General features: G+C 37.1%; 1 protein-coding gene across 2 annotated transcripts in view; it reads right to left on the reverse strand.

Moving 5' to 3' along the window:
* The window catches only part of LOC136665649 (ERC protein 2), a 259,064-nt gene that overhangs the window by 181,975 nt on the left and 59,858 nt on the right, over positions 1–17,231 (reverse strand). For both annotated transcript variants that reach the window (XM_066643294.1, XM_066643293.1), the window contains one exon: positions 577–744. In XM_066643294.1, the coding sequence (XP_066499391.1) occupies positions 577–744 (168 nt within the window). The remainder of the gene's footprint in view (positions 1–576; positions 745–17,231) is intronic.

Raw genomic sequence — 17,231 nt, forward strand, 5'->3', positions numbered from 1 at the left:
GCAAGCTGGGTCAGTTTTGGAACAAAGGAACATGCGCCAAAAGCAGTCAAGCCTTAGGAGAGTCCAGAACAAATAAGAGCCCTGAACAGACAAGAGCAGGAAAACAGAAAAAACTTAGGGGGTCAGCCAAATGCAACAACAACAAAAATCTATATAAATAAATAAGAATAAAACAACTCACAGAGGCAATAATGGAAAGAAAATATTTGTGCAATCAGACAATATGTTTCTGTCAGGTGATTTTTACAGTCCGATTTATAAATGACATTATGGCTAAACAGAGCAGGCTTGTGTAGCATGGCTAGACCACATAATGGATTTAATAACAGCCTATTGGTGGTGCATCATAATTACAAACATCCTTTCCAACTATTATGACCACCGTTACAACAAGTTTCACCAACAATGTAGCAGCCATGAGCAACATCATCATCATCATCCCCATCATTCATGTCATTCAATCATCTCTAACCATATTTCCGCCATCTTTCAAATCATCACTTCTATGATCCATGAGTAAAACTTTTCAGAAAACCTCACTGGTGCTCATGGCCACATAGAGGCTTTGGCACTGACCTTTTTCTGGAGGACACTGATCTTGCGCTCCTTGACCTCCAACATGTCCTTAAGGTCCCGTATCTCTCCACTTAGTGTTCCTTTCTCATCCGTTACATCTTGCAGCTGCTTGCTCTTTTTATTCAGGAATGACTCCTTCTCCTCAAGACGCAGCCTCAGAGCATCAACCTGAGGAAGACAAGATAAAATGCTCAGACATTTATAGAAAAGTTGCAGTTAAGTTAAGCCTGAGTGTAAGATGTTTGTGAGTTTCAAATAATATATAACACTATGACCCATCAGTGAAATCATGACACGGCACGTGTAGTGTCGCAGTCACACAGCTCCAGGGACCTGCTCTGGGTGACTGTCTGTGAGGAGTTTGGTGTGTACTCCCTGTGTCCGCATGGGTTTCCTCCGAGTGCTCCGGTTTCCTCCAACAGTCCAAAAACACCCGCTGGTAGGTGGATTTGCAACTCAAAAGTGTCCGTAGGTGTGAGTGAATGTGTGTGTGTGAGTGTGAGTTTTAGTGTGTGTGTGTGTGTGTGTGGCCCTGTGAAGGACTGGCACCCCCTCCAGGGTGTGTTCCAGCTTTACGCCCAGTGATTCCGGGTAGGCTCCGGACCCACTGTGACCCTGAATTGGATAAGCAGTTTCAGACAATGAATGAATGAATGAATGAATCAATCAATCAATTCAATACCAAATATTGCAACAATAACAAATGTATACCTAATTATTACAGTTAAAAAATGAAACTATGAATGAACAAATTCTAGGCCAAAAATGTAAAAAGCTGATAAAAAAAAGTATAAACATAGTTTAGATTACAAAAACATTGCTAAAGCTATTACAGTATGTACATTACAGTATGTGAAATACAAATATCAAAAGCAATGGTGTGCTTTCAAGTGGTTCTAACAGTAAGGGAAAAGTTCATGGGTGTGGTTGTCAGGCTTCCTGCAGGAATATTGATGCACTCCACCTGTGTTTTCATGTATTTAAGGTTGAATGGTTTAACATGTCATTGCAAGGTTTTGCACCTGCATTTTTCAGAGTACTCCAAGTAATTCCTGTTTATAATGTTTCATGTGCATGACCCTGTTTTCCAACCTAAAGTTTTTTGCTTCTTTCATTGTTTGTGTGTTTTTTAAGCTTTGGACTTCAAGGGTGTTATTGAACTCAATAATGAAAAAAAACCCTATATAGGAGCCCTATACAATAGGTTTGGGATGAATCGGAGTGGTTTTATGATTCAAAACTATTAATCTATCATCAGTAACTGACCTCACAAATGCTCTCAAAGCCATCGAGTCTAAGGCCTTCCTAGAGTATGAGGAACTGGTACTACCACAAAACTACCAATTACTTGTTTAAGAAATATGGATAAGCAGGTGTCCACACATTTTTGGCCTTCTAACCCATGTTGCTATATGAGTTATGGAGTCCTAATTGAGTTTCCAGGTTTCAGTGTAATGCACAGTGAGTGAATCCAGATGAACTCCGTAGGTGTTGGTGAGCTTGTTATCAGGAGACTTTAACGAGCCTTGAGAGATCAGGCACACACACACATTCTATACTCACATGCCTCATATCCACATCTCCAAGTGCATATTTTATTTCCCAAAGTAATTTAAAAGACAATTATGTGGAGCTCGACAAGTCTGGCAGCTTATATAACATCATCTGAAACAACAAATATGACTGATATACAGTACAGGTCGCACAACACCCCTGCTCAAATGTCAAAGCAGATCTACTAAATCTAGTAAAATTACAGGCGCTTCCATGAGCATCAATTAACTGCTCCAGGAAAAGAATGCACTCTTTATTTCTACTACTAGAGGAGTACAGTAACAACCTCATGTCTGAGAGAGAGAGGGAGGTAAAGCCCATTACAGAGGTATTACATGATAGTGAAGACCTATGCCAATTCATGGGAGAGTATTCGGCTCATATTGCTCTTCTGGCCATGACCCATCTTCATGATACTGAAATGTTTTCCTTTCTCTCTTTCTCTGCTCTCTATGCTGGCATTTTCTCATGCCAGTGACACTTGTAATCCTATGTCAGCTGGCACACTGTATTTTCTAAAGAATTTGTCCGGTGCTCAGCAGGAAATTGCTCATGTCTGCCTGGCTTAAATCTTTAGCTTCTCTTACTGCACCACATGAGGGCCTTTTTATAAAATACACAAAGTGCATAAGGCAGTGAAGAGTAAGAACAGAGCACTTTTACAGACTTTAAAATTTAGTTTTTCCTCTTACTCCTTACTTAGCATAAGTGAGCAACCAGTGGTCTGCTTTTTTTCCTTTTTCTTTTTTTGTTATTTGTAAGTAATAACAACTTAGAACCTAGAAACCAAGAACATGCTCTACTGATCTGAAATGACTGTACGTATTTAGAAAGAATTGATATGTTCCAGAAACAAACATCACATTTAAGCCAGAAAAGTGCCAAAGGACAACTTGTAATTACAATTAGTAGAATCCCTTATTTACAGCACTCTAATAGCTCATAGATTACCATGCAGGCACACAACCATCAGTCTACACTGACACGCACTAAAAAGGGGCACACTGTAGCAGTGTGACTTCTATCATGTTAGCTGTTCTCTGAAGATTATTACAAAAATACAAACTTCAGCATTGAATGGTTTGGGTGGTTTACAGCTAAAGCAAGATCATCAATTGATCATCACATTTAAAAAAATTCTGAAGTATATTAGACATATTTGATATACAAATAAGCTTCTACAGATATCTCTACTGATCTCGAAGTAGACTGAAGCATGAGCCTGAACTCTATACTTCACCAAAGAGCAGTGTACACTCTGTATCATGTCATGCTTCTTTTCAGTTTAGCCAAACGATGAGAAACTACAATTGCAGGCTGAAAAATCGTGCATTTAATCACTACTCATGCAGATTTAACGTGACAAATGAAGATATGGGCTGATCAGTGAGGCATATATCAACGTCCATTTATCTTTTAGTATGATCAAAGTATTTAAATTCTAATTGAAGGTTGAATCCAAATGCCACAATATAAAAGTAACCCAAGCAACTGAGAAAAAGCATGTATTAAATTAGTTAATTATCAAACAAGTGGCTCACATATACTGTATAAAATATTATCAACCAAATGTAGCAAATATCAGCCAATAACATATTTCCACAGATTCTGCTCAGTCGACTTTCAAAGTTATTTAATGAACTATCCAGGTTTGGTCTCAGTTAATACTTCACACTTTTTTCAGCTGAAACAAACAGACTAAAATGCAATATTGTAGTTTATCTTTAGTGTCAAATTAGCATAAACACTATATTCATGCTATGCTATGAGTCATCTACTATGTAGTCTATGTAGTACTTTGTGGTCTGTGTTGGGGATTATGTGTAATAGAAAGTGTTATTAAAGAAAGACATTATCATTTGTTGAAATATGTGATTTTATTTTCCCCCTAAACCAGAGAATGTGAAGCACGAATAAAACAAATACAAATTAAAATGCAATGTGTATGTTTAAAATTTAATGTGTATGTGCAATTTTATAAAAAGTATATAAAATTTAAACAATTATAAAATATTTACTCTGCCACTGCTTCTTGGAATATGTTACACTCAAATCTGAATTATAAGACTGCATCTTGGCATATAGCAATTGTTTGAAAAAAAAAAAAAAAAAAAACCAGCAGGGGTCAGTTACATTCCAAATTCGGTTTAAAAAGTTATAATTATAGTATGTGGTGGCATGTCATAAGCTTTCAGTGTTTCAGTTACTCACACACAGGCAAAACATTGTAGCTATTAAATAAAGATCAAGAACAAACTGTGCATGAAAAGTACAAGCATTGTCCAAGACGTTAATAATCAACTGTGGTAATTTAATTTGTCAGCAAATTGATATACAGTCTTTGCCCTTTAGCTTCATTCTTAAGTCATTAGGGAGAAATTGATCTACAGTCTAGTTTATAAAATGCATCCTTCTTGTACACTGAAATTGTTCAATCACATCTCTTCATCTGAATATCCAACAACTTTTTACGTCCATATCATGCAACTCTAGGGTTCAACAGTATATTTTAAACACCAGTAACCTTAAACCTAAATATACTTAATGCCTCACTAATGCACACATAGACAGATACACAGTGCATGAGGAATGTCGTTGCTTACAGGATTTACTGAGTGAGGCGATGCAGTCAGTACTGAGCTGGATAAACATGGATGATCTTTCCACAGGTGAGTATCAACAGAAATGTGAATGCTACTCAGAACATCTCTTCAAATCTGTAACCACATAATATCATAATAAGATCACATTACATAAGTATGCCTGTATGTGTACATATGTGCTTCTTTCTTACATGCAAGTTTTTACACTTGTCATTATCCAATAGATTGTGTGAATGTGTTGTTTTGTATGCACAACTCTCTGTGTGAGGTTTGCTGGTTGTTAGTAATAAACTAGGAGTTTTGTGTGGTATATGCAATAAAACAGCAATATAATATTCAAAATAACTATAGTATTCGAATATAGATTAGTATAAGTTTTTGCAGGGTTGTCGATAGGTAAAAATGATTAAAAACATAATAATTGCTGTGATTCATTCGAATAATCACATTGTCCCTTCTTAAGACTAAAGCTTTTATGAATTGATATTTGAATGTAAAATACAGAATCATTGTACGATCAACTCAACAGAATTATATTTGTATTGGTAGTGTCTATTGATTAAAATATATAATCACAAAAATAACATACTAGAACTTTGTTTTATTTTTGTGAAATAATTTTGTGTTTATTTTGAAATGTATTATAACTCCTCAGTGTAATTTTGATGATTTTTAGTTTTGAATTTCTTAAATTGCTGAGAAAAAGTGTCGAGGAGAGCTTTAGCATCAGACACAAAAGCTTTAATGGAGAAAATTCACGCTAAAGCGCAGCTTGTGTGTCAAGAAAATGAAACAAGAGCTCCATGTGTTTGTCAGTGTGTGTATGTAAGTGTTAACGCATATTTCAACATGAAAAGTGTAAACTACATTCTGTACTACACAGTGGCAACACTGTATTCACATCGCTAAATAAAACAGATAAACAGACTAGGCTCTGTAAAAATAGATCCTTATTGGAGGAACATGAGGCCAAATTTGGTAAACAATTCATTAGCATTATAAACTAATTAATACATTAAATTCCCACATATTAATGTGAACTAATGTTAATTCTGAGAGGACAAATTTTTACAAACTTTAACTTTTATTTCAATTTATTGATATCTATATAGACGTCTTTGGTTTTGTGGCAAAACATTTTTCATTTTGACATAAGCCCATAAGAAAAAAGGAAAACACAGTCTATTGGCACACTATTTCTTCTCTAATATTTGGTGAAACATACAATTGCTTTATCACAACAGCACTCCTGTAGGGTAAGAATTACACCCGTCACCTGTATTTCTGTCTATTTTAGCTCCCTCTGCTTCATGTCTGAGTAGAACACAACACTTAGTTTCCCATGCTGTAGAATGACAACAGAAGTGTGTCTGTATGACAGTGGTTCAAAAGACATTTCAGAACACAGTGTCAGTTAATGACCAGCAAAACCCTGCAACCTCAATCCCACATCTCAGTTTGAACAGCAGCTGAAATACTGAAATAGACACAGAAATGCAGCAATGAGACACAAAGTAGCTTTTAAAAGAACATTGTTGCTTATATATGGACTGAGCTTACTTTGTCATTTGTTAACAGACTCATACGAACTGAAAGTTCTCAAATTATAGTCTTTGGCCCTTAACTGCGTAATGTTTTGTGGTAATTGTTGAGTGGTACTATAAGTGGTACTGGTAATAAACAGCTCAGTTAAGCATCAGTGATAATAAAATCCAGGACCAGAAACTGGTTTTAAGCTCCTCATTCGAAGATATCTAATACTGAATTTAATAAAATGCACAATTAATTTATTATAAACTAAAAATATATGTGCATATGTAAGCATGCCTTTAAATGTAAGCAAATATGAACTGTGAAATAAATAACAAATTTACATTTTTGGACAAATCAAAGAAAATCAAGGCCATAATACAATATTTGCACACATTTCCTGGAAGTGCTGCATACCCAAAGTGCATGATCCAGGAGTGGAGACAGTCAGTAAAACTAGCACAGAGTTGCTGTTGGTACCATTCCCACATTCTATACGGCAAAGTGCTTTAAAACAATAGGCAAAACAGAAAGCAAATGGTCCCCACAGAATCATGGGACTCATTCACCCTGATCTATTGGTCGCTGGGTGTTACATTCCTTTTTACAATTAACTCAACTAGCCATCAGCTGTGTGTCTATGAGTTTGAGAATTAACCCCAGTGTGGACAAAGTAAAGTCCAGCCAGGGAAGATTGCATCGAGGCGTGCCTCAGTGCTCTCTCAGACACACACACAGGCGTGCACACGCACGCAAACACACACACACACACACACACACATTAAAACGTCTCCGCTGCAATGGCCTCTCCCGCTTTTCACTCAGCACCACATCATTTAAGAAAGGCCTTGATACGTTTTCAAGATCTTGTGGTTGCAGAACTATTAAATCTTGGCCAGGACATTAAGTATGTTTTTTTTCCTCTCCTTCTTTCTCTCTTCATCCCTGACCTCCCCATGGTCAGACTGCTCTTGACAGCCAATTCTCATTCTGACCTATGTTTTTGGAGAGAGAGAGAAAGAGAGAGAGGAAGAAGACACACTGAGGGAAAGAGACAATAAATGACTGCGAATTAAAAGGCAGAGATAAACAAAATAAAGAAAAAATGTTAAAAAAAAAACTACTGACAAAAATATGAATAAGAGCAAAACCGAGTGATCAATATATAGTAATGTGAAGAATAATAGGCACACACACACACACACACACACACATGTATGATCTCACACATTATAATGGCCAGTGAAACACAGCAGGTCCAACTCATGAAGGTATAAAAACATTATAAAATGACATTCATAAACATTAGGCGGATCTTGATTTGTACCATTATCAATAATCATTATCAATTGTACCATCTCCCCACTACTGTCTCCATCTCCCTATTAGTAAAAGTAGAGTGGCGTACAGTGCTCATTAAAGCATTTATTTGAATTTTGCTGTGGAATCCATCATTCTCCATGTAGCAGTGCACTTACCCTAATAATTGCTATTTGTCCAACAATTAATAATGTTCTCTCAGCTGAGACGAGACGGAAAGGGCAGAAATAGGCCTAAATTGGCTCAGATGGGGCTTGAGAAAAGGTCGTTCTTCAAAAATATCTCACGTTCTATTTGAAGTGGTCTCTCAGGCCGACTCTAGCATCTGTCTGGTCTTCATCAGTAGCGCTACAAGTTTCCAAAGAAATGACCGTGTAGTCAGATAAATTAGGTATAAAAATGTAACTTTTTCAGATGAAATTTCAAGTGAAATATTGACTTCTGAGTTAAGGGGACCATAAGGGTGCAAAAAAAATTGCTTGGGAAAATAAAGAAAGCAGTGGCTGCTGGACATAATCTGTAAAAGTCAGGTGTCGTAAGAACAAAACCTCTTTACAGTCGTGCCAAATGCATATGGACGTCGCCCAAAATTAGCAAACTAGCTGGTTGTCTGAGACAAAGGATTTGTTAATCAAAAGTAAGTAATTGCTCTGGGAATGTACTGAGATGACTATTCAAGATCTGATATTATGGAATAAGCTCATAAAATGCAAAACTTTCGGCAGTCATCTTCACTCCGGACACTAGACAGGAATAGGAGAAAGCTAGCTTATTTATCATCTCTGTGGGCCTTTCAAAAAAGGCTTTCTTTCCTTTTCCCTTCTTCCATCTCCTTCCATTGCATTAGTCATTTCATCCCACCGGTTTCACATCACCTCCATCAAACCCCACCCTCCTGAGGCAGTTTAAAGTCAGTGCTCTGTAACAGAATCAGGGTTGAACAGAGATACACCTTAGAGAGAAACAAGAGAATATGTTCAAGATTTGCAGACGTTCTGCCATTAACTTAGCCTAGCTTTACAACTGCATGTCAAATGTCTGAGTACAGAAAGATGAAGAAAGACAAATATCCTGATCACCTTGGCCTCACCAGTTTGAGGATATTGCTCCATACGTGGGTAATATTGACTTTTTTCTTCTTTTTTTTTTTTTTGCTGTTTTGAATTACTTAAGTTGGAAATGTTGCCAAATACAAGAGAAGGCTAACTGCATTACCAGAAGTGCTACAAACCTAAACAACTCAAGTAAAAAAAAATTTGTGTTTTTTTTTGTGGTAATTCAATCAGTGCATTCAACCTTACAGGCAAGTTAAACTTCAGCCACATACAAACAAGAGTCATTTATTTCCTCAAACATACCGTTCCACCTTAAAAACGTGGAGCTTCTGAATATAAACAAACCAGAGATAACAGCATTTCCCCATAATCTGGATGTCCCCTTTAATAACTCTGCTTGTTTGCTAAGTGACGCCAATCAGCCATAACATTATGACCATCTCCATGTTTCAACACCCTTTTTACTGTCCTTTCTCTTAGCTCCTCTGACCATACAGGAGCACTTTGTAGCTCTGCAATTACAGACAGTAAACCATGTATGTTTGCCCACTTTCACCCGGTACTTCAATGAAATACCACAGAGCAGCTATGATTGGCTGGTGGATCATTTTCAGTGTTGTAGTGACAATGAGTGGTATAGTCCACTAACCAAAAATATCCAGCCAACAGCATCCTGTGTAAACAGATGAAGGACTAGAGGACAACCAAAACACACTGTGCAGCAACAGATGAGCTTCTGCCTCTGTTACATCTACAAGGTGGATCAACAAGGTAATCAAGGTAAAAATTCTACCAGTATGTCCACAATTGTGCCTGTTAGGATATAGGCGTCTATAGATGTGGTAAGAGACATAAATAAGGTTGAATTTGAGATATTGATTACAGGTTTAGTTACAGCATCAAGAATGACACTTAAACACTGGAAATCAAATAAATTACCAGAGCTAAAGGAATGTTTAAATGTAATAACAGAAACTGCTGCCCATAAAAATATGTTAGCTAGAATATCAGGATAGGGTATAACAAGAAATGAGGCTTGGCAAAACCTATGGGAGCAAATAAAACTTGAGGCGTAGTGCAACTGGCAATACCCGCATCCATGCCTAGCATCTCCACTCCCCGTTACACTTAACTGTAATGGATGAACATATTCAGAAATATGCATCTTGTTCTTTCACTCATTTGTAAATATGTATGTCTCCTTTTTAAATTTTATATATATATATATATATATATATATATATATATGTATTTGCTCTATACTGTATGTTGTTTATAGCCCAATGAAGTGTGTAATAAAAGTTTAATTCCAAAAAAAAAAGGTAATCAAGGTGTCTAATATAGTGGACTGTAAGTGAATACAGTGCTTAAAAACTCCAGTAGCACTGCTGTGTCTGATTCCCTCATACAAGCACAACACACCTGCTTTATTGTGGGTCCTGACCATTGAAAAACAGGGTGAAAGAAGGCAAATAATGCATGCCAAGCAACAGATAGACTACAAAATATTAATGTATGGTCAGTGGATCTGAGTGTAGAAAAGATTTCAAAATCCTGGCCTGGATCTTAGATCCTAGGTCTAGATTTGAAGACCTCAGCCTTATATAGGAAGCTATTTGATATTCTGCTGAAATAGAGCAGCTTTGTCAGGTTTCTGAAATTTGTGATAATAATAATTAAGATCTCATTTAGCTACCTATCATCTAGCTATCAAAGCTGCCTCCACCAGCACCAGCAAGTCATGGAACAGCCTCAAAAGGAATGCTCAGGCTGGTTACAACCGACAATAGGAGTACTGCACTAGATTCAGATTAAATTAAGTAATTTGCAGCAATAATACAGCATATTGCAGTGTTAAGCCCCAGTAAATCACTACACTGGAAATTCTTTCACCACGACAGCCCTAAAGAGAGCTATAATTTAAGCTAGCTGCTAGCTAGGGGTTACATCCGTTTCCCTCTTTGAAGACTGAGTGCAGTTTAATCATTGCAAATTAGAGGGACATGAATGTGGCATGCTCATAAATAAAGGGATGTGTAAAAGTGTAAATAAACCTGCAAAGGTATATAAAACCTCTTCAGTGGTGCAAATTAAAATAAAAATAATCTTGAGTGATATAAAGCTTAAGTCATTTTACCCTTTATTTCTGGTTAATTTTAGGTCACAGTCTCTAGCAACAAGCTCAGAAAAGGGCCAACGCAGACATGATGTAATGTAGGTTTTTATTTAGTCATTATAGAAACAGCAGACGTGTTAAATCTGATGATGAGACCGCAGGTGTGTCTCCTTGTTATGGCTGAGTGAGACATGGCTCAAAAGATAATACAGTAATCTGTAGTACTTTTGTTTAATTGTGGTATATCAATCTCTCTTTCTCACTAAAGGTGTGTGCAGACATGACAGTCCAGCTGTTTGCCCAGAGGCTTCAAGAGATGAGAAAAGGATGGGCAAAATTCTCTCTGCCATTACTTACTCTCTCAACAATATATTTATTTATTGACAGGCTAATGTGACTCTGCTCCAGATTTTATAATCCGGATGCAAAATCAACCACCACAATCCGTTCAAGCTTAAGTAAAATCAGCAAAATATGTAATAAGCCACAGACTGTTGTAAAACGCAGCCAATGAACTGCATGTTTAAGCTACTGAGAAACAAAACAATTGAAAATGAAGAAAAGTTAACAATGCGTTCCTGCCGTCAAAGCTATCTTCCACACCAAAGCAATGTCAAACTGATGAGTAGACCATTTTGACGCATAGTAACCTACATGCTTCAGTTGTAAGCTCTCTGCAGCAGTAAGTTCAAGGCACATGCCTTTTATAGTTTTTTTGTTCAGTGATATGTTTTCATAATCAGTTTACTAGATGAAGTTCACATTCCGTTGCTTCATGTTCGGTTTCATGATATCTGAAAAATATCTCATTCAGAATTGGGAAAGAGTAAGCTATTTCAATGTCTTTATACTAAATTTGTGTAATGTTACAGGAATTTATAACTTATAGTAAACATCTGAACCATTTAATAAGCCTTCTATCTATTTATCCCTAGCTGTCAGTTCTTGGGAAGCTAAGGGATGGGGATAAGTTTCTCCCCTTTTTTTTCTTTTATGTTATTTAGGACAGCACAGTGGTGCAAACAGGAAATGTTGCTCTCACACTGCTCCGGGATCCTGGGATTGTGGGTTTGAGCCACACTCTGTGTGGTTGTCTGTGAGGAGTTTGGTGTATTCTCCCCGTGTCTGCGTTTGTCTCCACCAGTTGCTCCGGTTTCCTCCAAAATCACACTTTTGTAGGTGGATTGGCTATGCAAAAGTGTCCATAGGTTTGAGTGTGTGTCGCCCAGTGAAGGACTGATGCCCCCTCCATGGTGTGTTCCTGCCTTGTGCCCAGTGATTCTGGGATAAGCGGTTACAGACAATGAATGACTGAATGAATATTGTTATCAATATTCACAATCTATCAATACTCAGATTAAATAACAATTAATCTATTGTTATTTAATCTACTGTTATTTAATTGCCATTTCCCTGGGTTTATGAAAAAATATTTGTATAAAAAAATTGTTCACTAAGCCTCTAAATCCAGAAGTCTCTGGAATCCAGAATGTGGTCTAAAGAATACATAAATTATAAATATAGGCTTCTGAACACCAAATAAGAATCAAATTTCAACATAACCAAGCACTACCCAAGAATTCAAATTCCTTACAAAAGCTTTTGCGCTCAATCGTATTTAAATTAATATGCAAATCTACTGAAAAAATATAAACTAAGCATCTTCTAGCAGGATACTTTAAGGAAAGCGTATTTAACATACAAACAGAAAACCTCTCAAATCTCAGTTACTATATGTTCATCAAGCAACCACCTTAAACACCCTGTAAAAGCTTTAAACATTGTCTACACAGACTACAGGACTTGGGATAAGAAGTCCACAGCTCGGTCATATTTTCCACCATCACACCATATAGTCTCCACTCATAACATACTATCTGTCATTAATCATCATTATCACCCAGCTCAGAGGGTAAGTCTGGGGCATGGTCCAAATCGCTATGAGCTGCTCTGCATTTATTGTTTTTCTTGTCCATTCCAAAATGCCCACTCCCTTACATTCTGCTCCTAGTCATCTGCCATTTCCAAAATTTTACAACACTGATGTTTTCATCTTCAAACAATAAGTAGAGACTGGCACAAATGCCAAAAATTCTGCCTTATAAAACCAACACATAAACACATAAAGAAATACAAATACATAAAGAAATACAAATAACACTAATACAGAGAGACAGTGGACACGAACATGTCATTGCTTTTGCTCACTTGCACAGAAATGAACTTCTAATGAGCACAGGGACAAGCATTCTATGTAAATGGATCAAGTCCAAGGATTGAAACCCTTGGGTCTAAAGAAAATATACAGTCTGCAGTGGATGTCTCTGTGGCCCTGTTATTTATACAACAGGTGATGGATGGTGATGTGTTGTTGCTATGGGAGACACACAGCAAAGTTAATGTTTCTGAATCTTAACACTGCCATACCTCCCTTATAGACAATTTATAGAGCACAGCAGACTTTAAAAGACTAGATTCAGCAGGGATTTTAGAGGAATATAAAGGCACCAAATATACACAAAGTTAAATGACAAGTCTGCTCTATATATAGTTTGTGTCGTTGGAATACTAATGTCACACAAAGACAGAAATTTCTAAATGTTGCAAAAAATGCTGCAAATGCAGCCCTGAGATATAGCTGGTCATATATTTTAATATTTATTCACACACACACACACAGACACAAACACACACAAACACACTCATAACAATCAACCCCAGCAATCAGTTGTTTGTACTTTGACCTGAGGTCAAGTAGGTTAAGAAAAAATGACCCGTCGTCGGCTAAGATCAACAGTGGAGAAGCAGTGGAGTTGACAATAGTGAGCGCTGCTTCCTCTTCCAATTGCTAAAAACAGCATCGAGGGAGCTATCAATCTAAAATAAGAACTTCCACCCCCTAACACACTGATGCCTCACACACAGAGAGGGACATTTAGAACCTAGTGTGACCTTTGACTGCAGGGTTAGGGTCAACCACACTTTTCAGGCTGAGGTTGATGTGTCCATTATCCTGTCAGCTCATTGGCTGTATAAATGGGAGCAAATAGAGAACGGTGCAGAGATAGTTAGGGAAGAGTGGGGGGGATGCTTTTTTTTCTCCTTTCAATTAGTTACCTTGACACTGAGAAAACGTGAGTGTTTGTGTATGTATATATATGTGTGTGTGTATGTGTGTGTGTGTGTGTCTTCAGCTAAATTCCTCAGTCTGCACTGAACCAACTGATTCCCGGCTAAGTAAAGCTTAGCAGAGGTGTTTTCCTTTAAGTGATTGATGAAGAGAGGAAAAGAGGAGTCGCCAACCTCATCCCTCTTTCAGTTAATCCTCTCCTCCTCTCCTCTTTTGGAGAGATGGACGAAGAGAAAGTGGAGACTGTTCCTTCAGGGTCTGCAGATGTGCCTCACAGATGAGGACAGATGGGTGAAATGCAAGGCTAACCTGTTAGAGAAGTCACGTCTGTGGTTTTAGTCCAGAATGTAGAAAAAGTGTTTCAAATTTGGTGCTGATTGAATACGGATGTGGATGTCTCTACAGTTAATGCAGGTGGCATATCAATAAATATTTACACTTTAAATGTAGAGCCACTAGCAATGATTGCACAAGCCTTATGACTGCACAATGCATTGTTTTTTTACATCATTTTAGTGGTCTAAAATAATTCCTCAGGAGGGTGCAATATTCAGATAATAACATTGTGTACTTTGGGCTATGAGCATTTTGAAAGGACCCAACATCTTTAAATCTGGCAAAAATCACATTAAACCTATGAAAATATTAAAAATGCACAATATTTTATATAAATTGTTAAAATTCATAAATAAATAGACAGTATGTAGTATAGTTGCATTTTTACGTTTTCATTAATTAATGAATTATTATTTTAAAACATTTTGATATCCAATTTATTTGTTAATTAATGGTTAATCTGTTAATCTCATATATCTACTTCTGACAACATTTCCTAAGGGGGTTGGTTTCTGCATGCATTACATAAAGAAATAATTTTGATAACATGACATGCCATTGCTATCCAGTCAAAACATGTATCTCCAAAATAGCATCTTTACAGGAGAAGGGAAAAACCTGCTTAACTTTCAGTGGAGGCGATATATTTTATTCCAAGTAACTCTGGAACATTTCTATATGTCCATTCATCATGAAATTTGCACACAACATGAAGGACAGATGCTGTCTCATGATGTAGTACCTAAAAATCTGCAAAAATGGAGAAACATATTTTTCATTTTCATATGTAATGCACAATAAGTAAACCATGTTGATCATGATCATTCAGAATGAGTGAGTGTTGACCATGTTCACCATCATACAATTCTAATATATTGCATTTATTTATCACGATTTAAAATGTCTAATTTATCATAATTGAAATATAATTACAAAATATTTGTAATATGCAAAGGTTTTTTTTTCATGTCTTGTAGATGTAATATGTATGTGTGCACACTCACACAGACTCTTGTGTGTGTGTGTGTGTGTGTGTCTGTCTGTAGGCTTAAGGTAACCTGGGGAAATTGCTACCACATGTCAACAGCATAAGTGATGCATAGTGGACCCCCTTCATCTACTCAAGCCCCTTGGGCAAAGAAAAATAAAGAGGAGACAAAGAGGAGGGGGTGAGGAAAGGAAAAATAGCACAAGACATTGGAGGAGATTATGGCTGAAAGTGAACAGGACAAGGGAGGAGCAGAGAACATTTCGGTGTTTGTCAGTTGTATTCAGTCATTCCTTTTGTGGTTATTTGATTTGTTAAGATGTAATAAATGTCCACCTTACTAGTGAAACATGTTTTCCTGTCCTCCAAATAGACATAGCTTATTCCAGTCTGCAGGGGCAAACAAAGTCTAAATATTGCAAATATAATGTTCACATTCGGTGATCTAACATGAATCAAATGCATATACACAGCCAATATTCAGATATTGTACAGTGTGGAAAAATGGAAACTTTTCTACATAGAAAGTTATAAAGAGCTATTAAAGCAATAGTATAAAAGCAATAGTAAGAAAAAGGGTTTTCTTACCCCAGTCAATCAGTAGACTGGGGTCAAAATTCTGATTCATTACTTGTGATTAGTTAACTGAATGTACTAATAACAGTAAAAAACGATTTTGTCACAACTTCACGCACGATCCTTATCCCTTGACTGTATTGTAATAGGATCATGCCTGGCCCAACCAGATTAGATTTTTATTGGATTGTCATGGCTTATTTTAAACTGTATAATTATTATTTTTATTTAATGTGTTCAATAAAAGCTTATAGTGAGAATGTCATCAGCATAAAGTTCAGAGCCTGCCATTCAGAAGCTGTTAAACATAAATTTGTAGTCTGGAAATACAGATTTATAAAGTGATCTGAATCACATCACTGCAACACAAGCTGGGTCTACAGTGAGTATACATGCTTGGGTGAATAAGCAAAATAGTGTTGCATATCGATGTGAATTGTAGTGTGTGTGTGTGTGTGTGTGTGTGTGTGTCTGTGTAAACCATTAAATATCTCATCATTGCCTTTCTCTCCCCTAAGTTACTGTTTTTTATTACTTTTCCACATGGACACTCGGCTGCTTCCAAAACATGGACGCTCTTTTCTTTGGACGGTGTGTGTGTTTGTGCAGGGCCGTGCCGTTCCCTCCGCTGACTACTCCATCTGACCTGTTACTGAGCAGACCACAGAACTGCAGAACACAGATTTCAACTACCACACTGAGGGGAAACCAGGACATAAGGCCCCACAGCAGCTGAGTTGCGGGCTACAGGATTACCCCCCAGTGTGTGTGTGTGTGTGTGTGTGTGTGTGTGTGTGTGGGCAGCAATTAGCAATTACATACTGACTACATATCACTTACACAATCATAAAAAAATCATTTATAATGCAGATCAGAGAGAAAAAGCATTGATACAAATGTATAATTTCACTTCCCTTTACATATATTTTTTATTGGAATAAAACAGGTGAACTGTCTCACAGGATTGGACATCCTTGGCTTTCAGAAGAGGCACTAGCTTTAGCCTCACATCATCACGTGACGTTCATGGACATGGCAGCATCTAATCAGAGACAGTCCAGACTTCCTCTGTTCTATTGATACTGGTATCTTCCTTCATAATAAAAACTGCTCTGGTGGTTTTAATCTGCGTTTGGATTATTTAGTCAACCCTCTGACAATCAAACATAATGCTAGCCAGCATGGGTGTCTCTTAGTTGGCAAAGTAGATGTGCACAGTTTTCACTGCCCTCAAAGCTCGGTGAGCTGTCCATTGTCTTAGTTGTTCTAGTTAACACTTGTTTGAAAGATGCTTACTGGCAGGGTGTAACCTACTAATAAGGTGCAAACTGTGTGTATCTGCATCCAATTTGTGTGTGTGTGTGTGTGTGTGTGTGTGTGTGTAGTCTCCTGTACTTCCCACTGCTCTGATTCTCCTTTGATCGTTAACTACTAAGCCCATATTCCA

Source organism: Hoplias malabaricus, chromosome 14, assembly GCF_029633855.1.
Source record: "Hoplias malabaricus isolate fHopMal1 chromosome 14, fHopMal1.hap1, whole genome shotgun sequence".
In the NCBI taxonomy this organism is placed as follows: domain Eukaryota; kingdom Metazoa; phylum Chordata; class Actinopteri; order Characiformes; family Erythrinidae; genus Hoplias; species Hoplias malabaricus.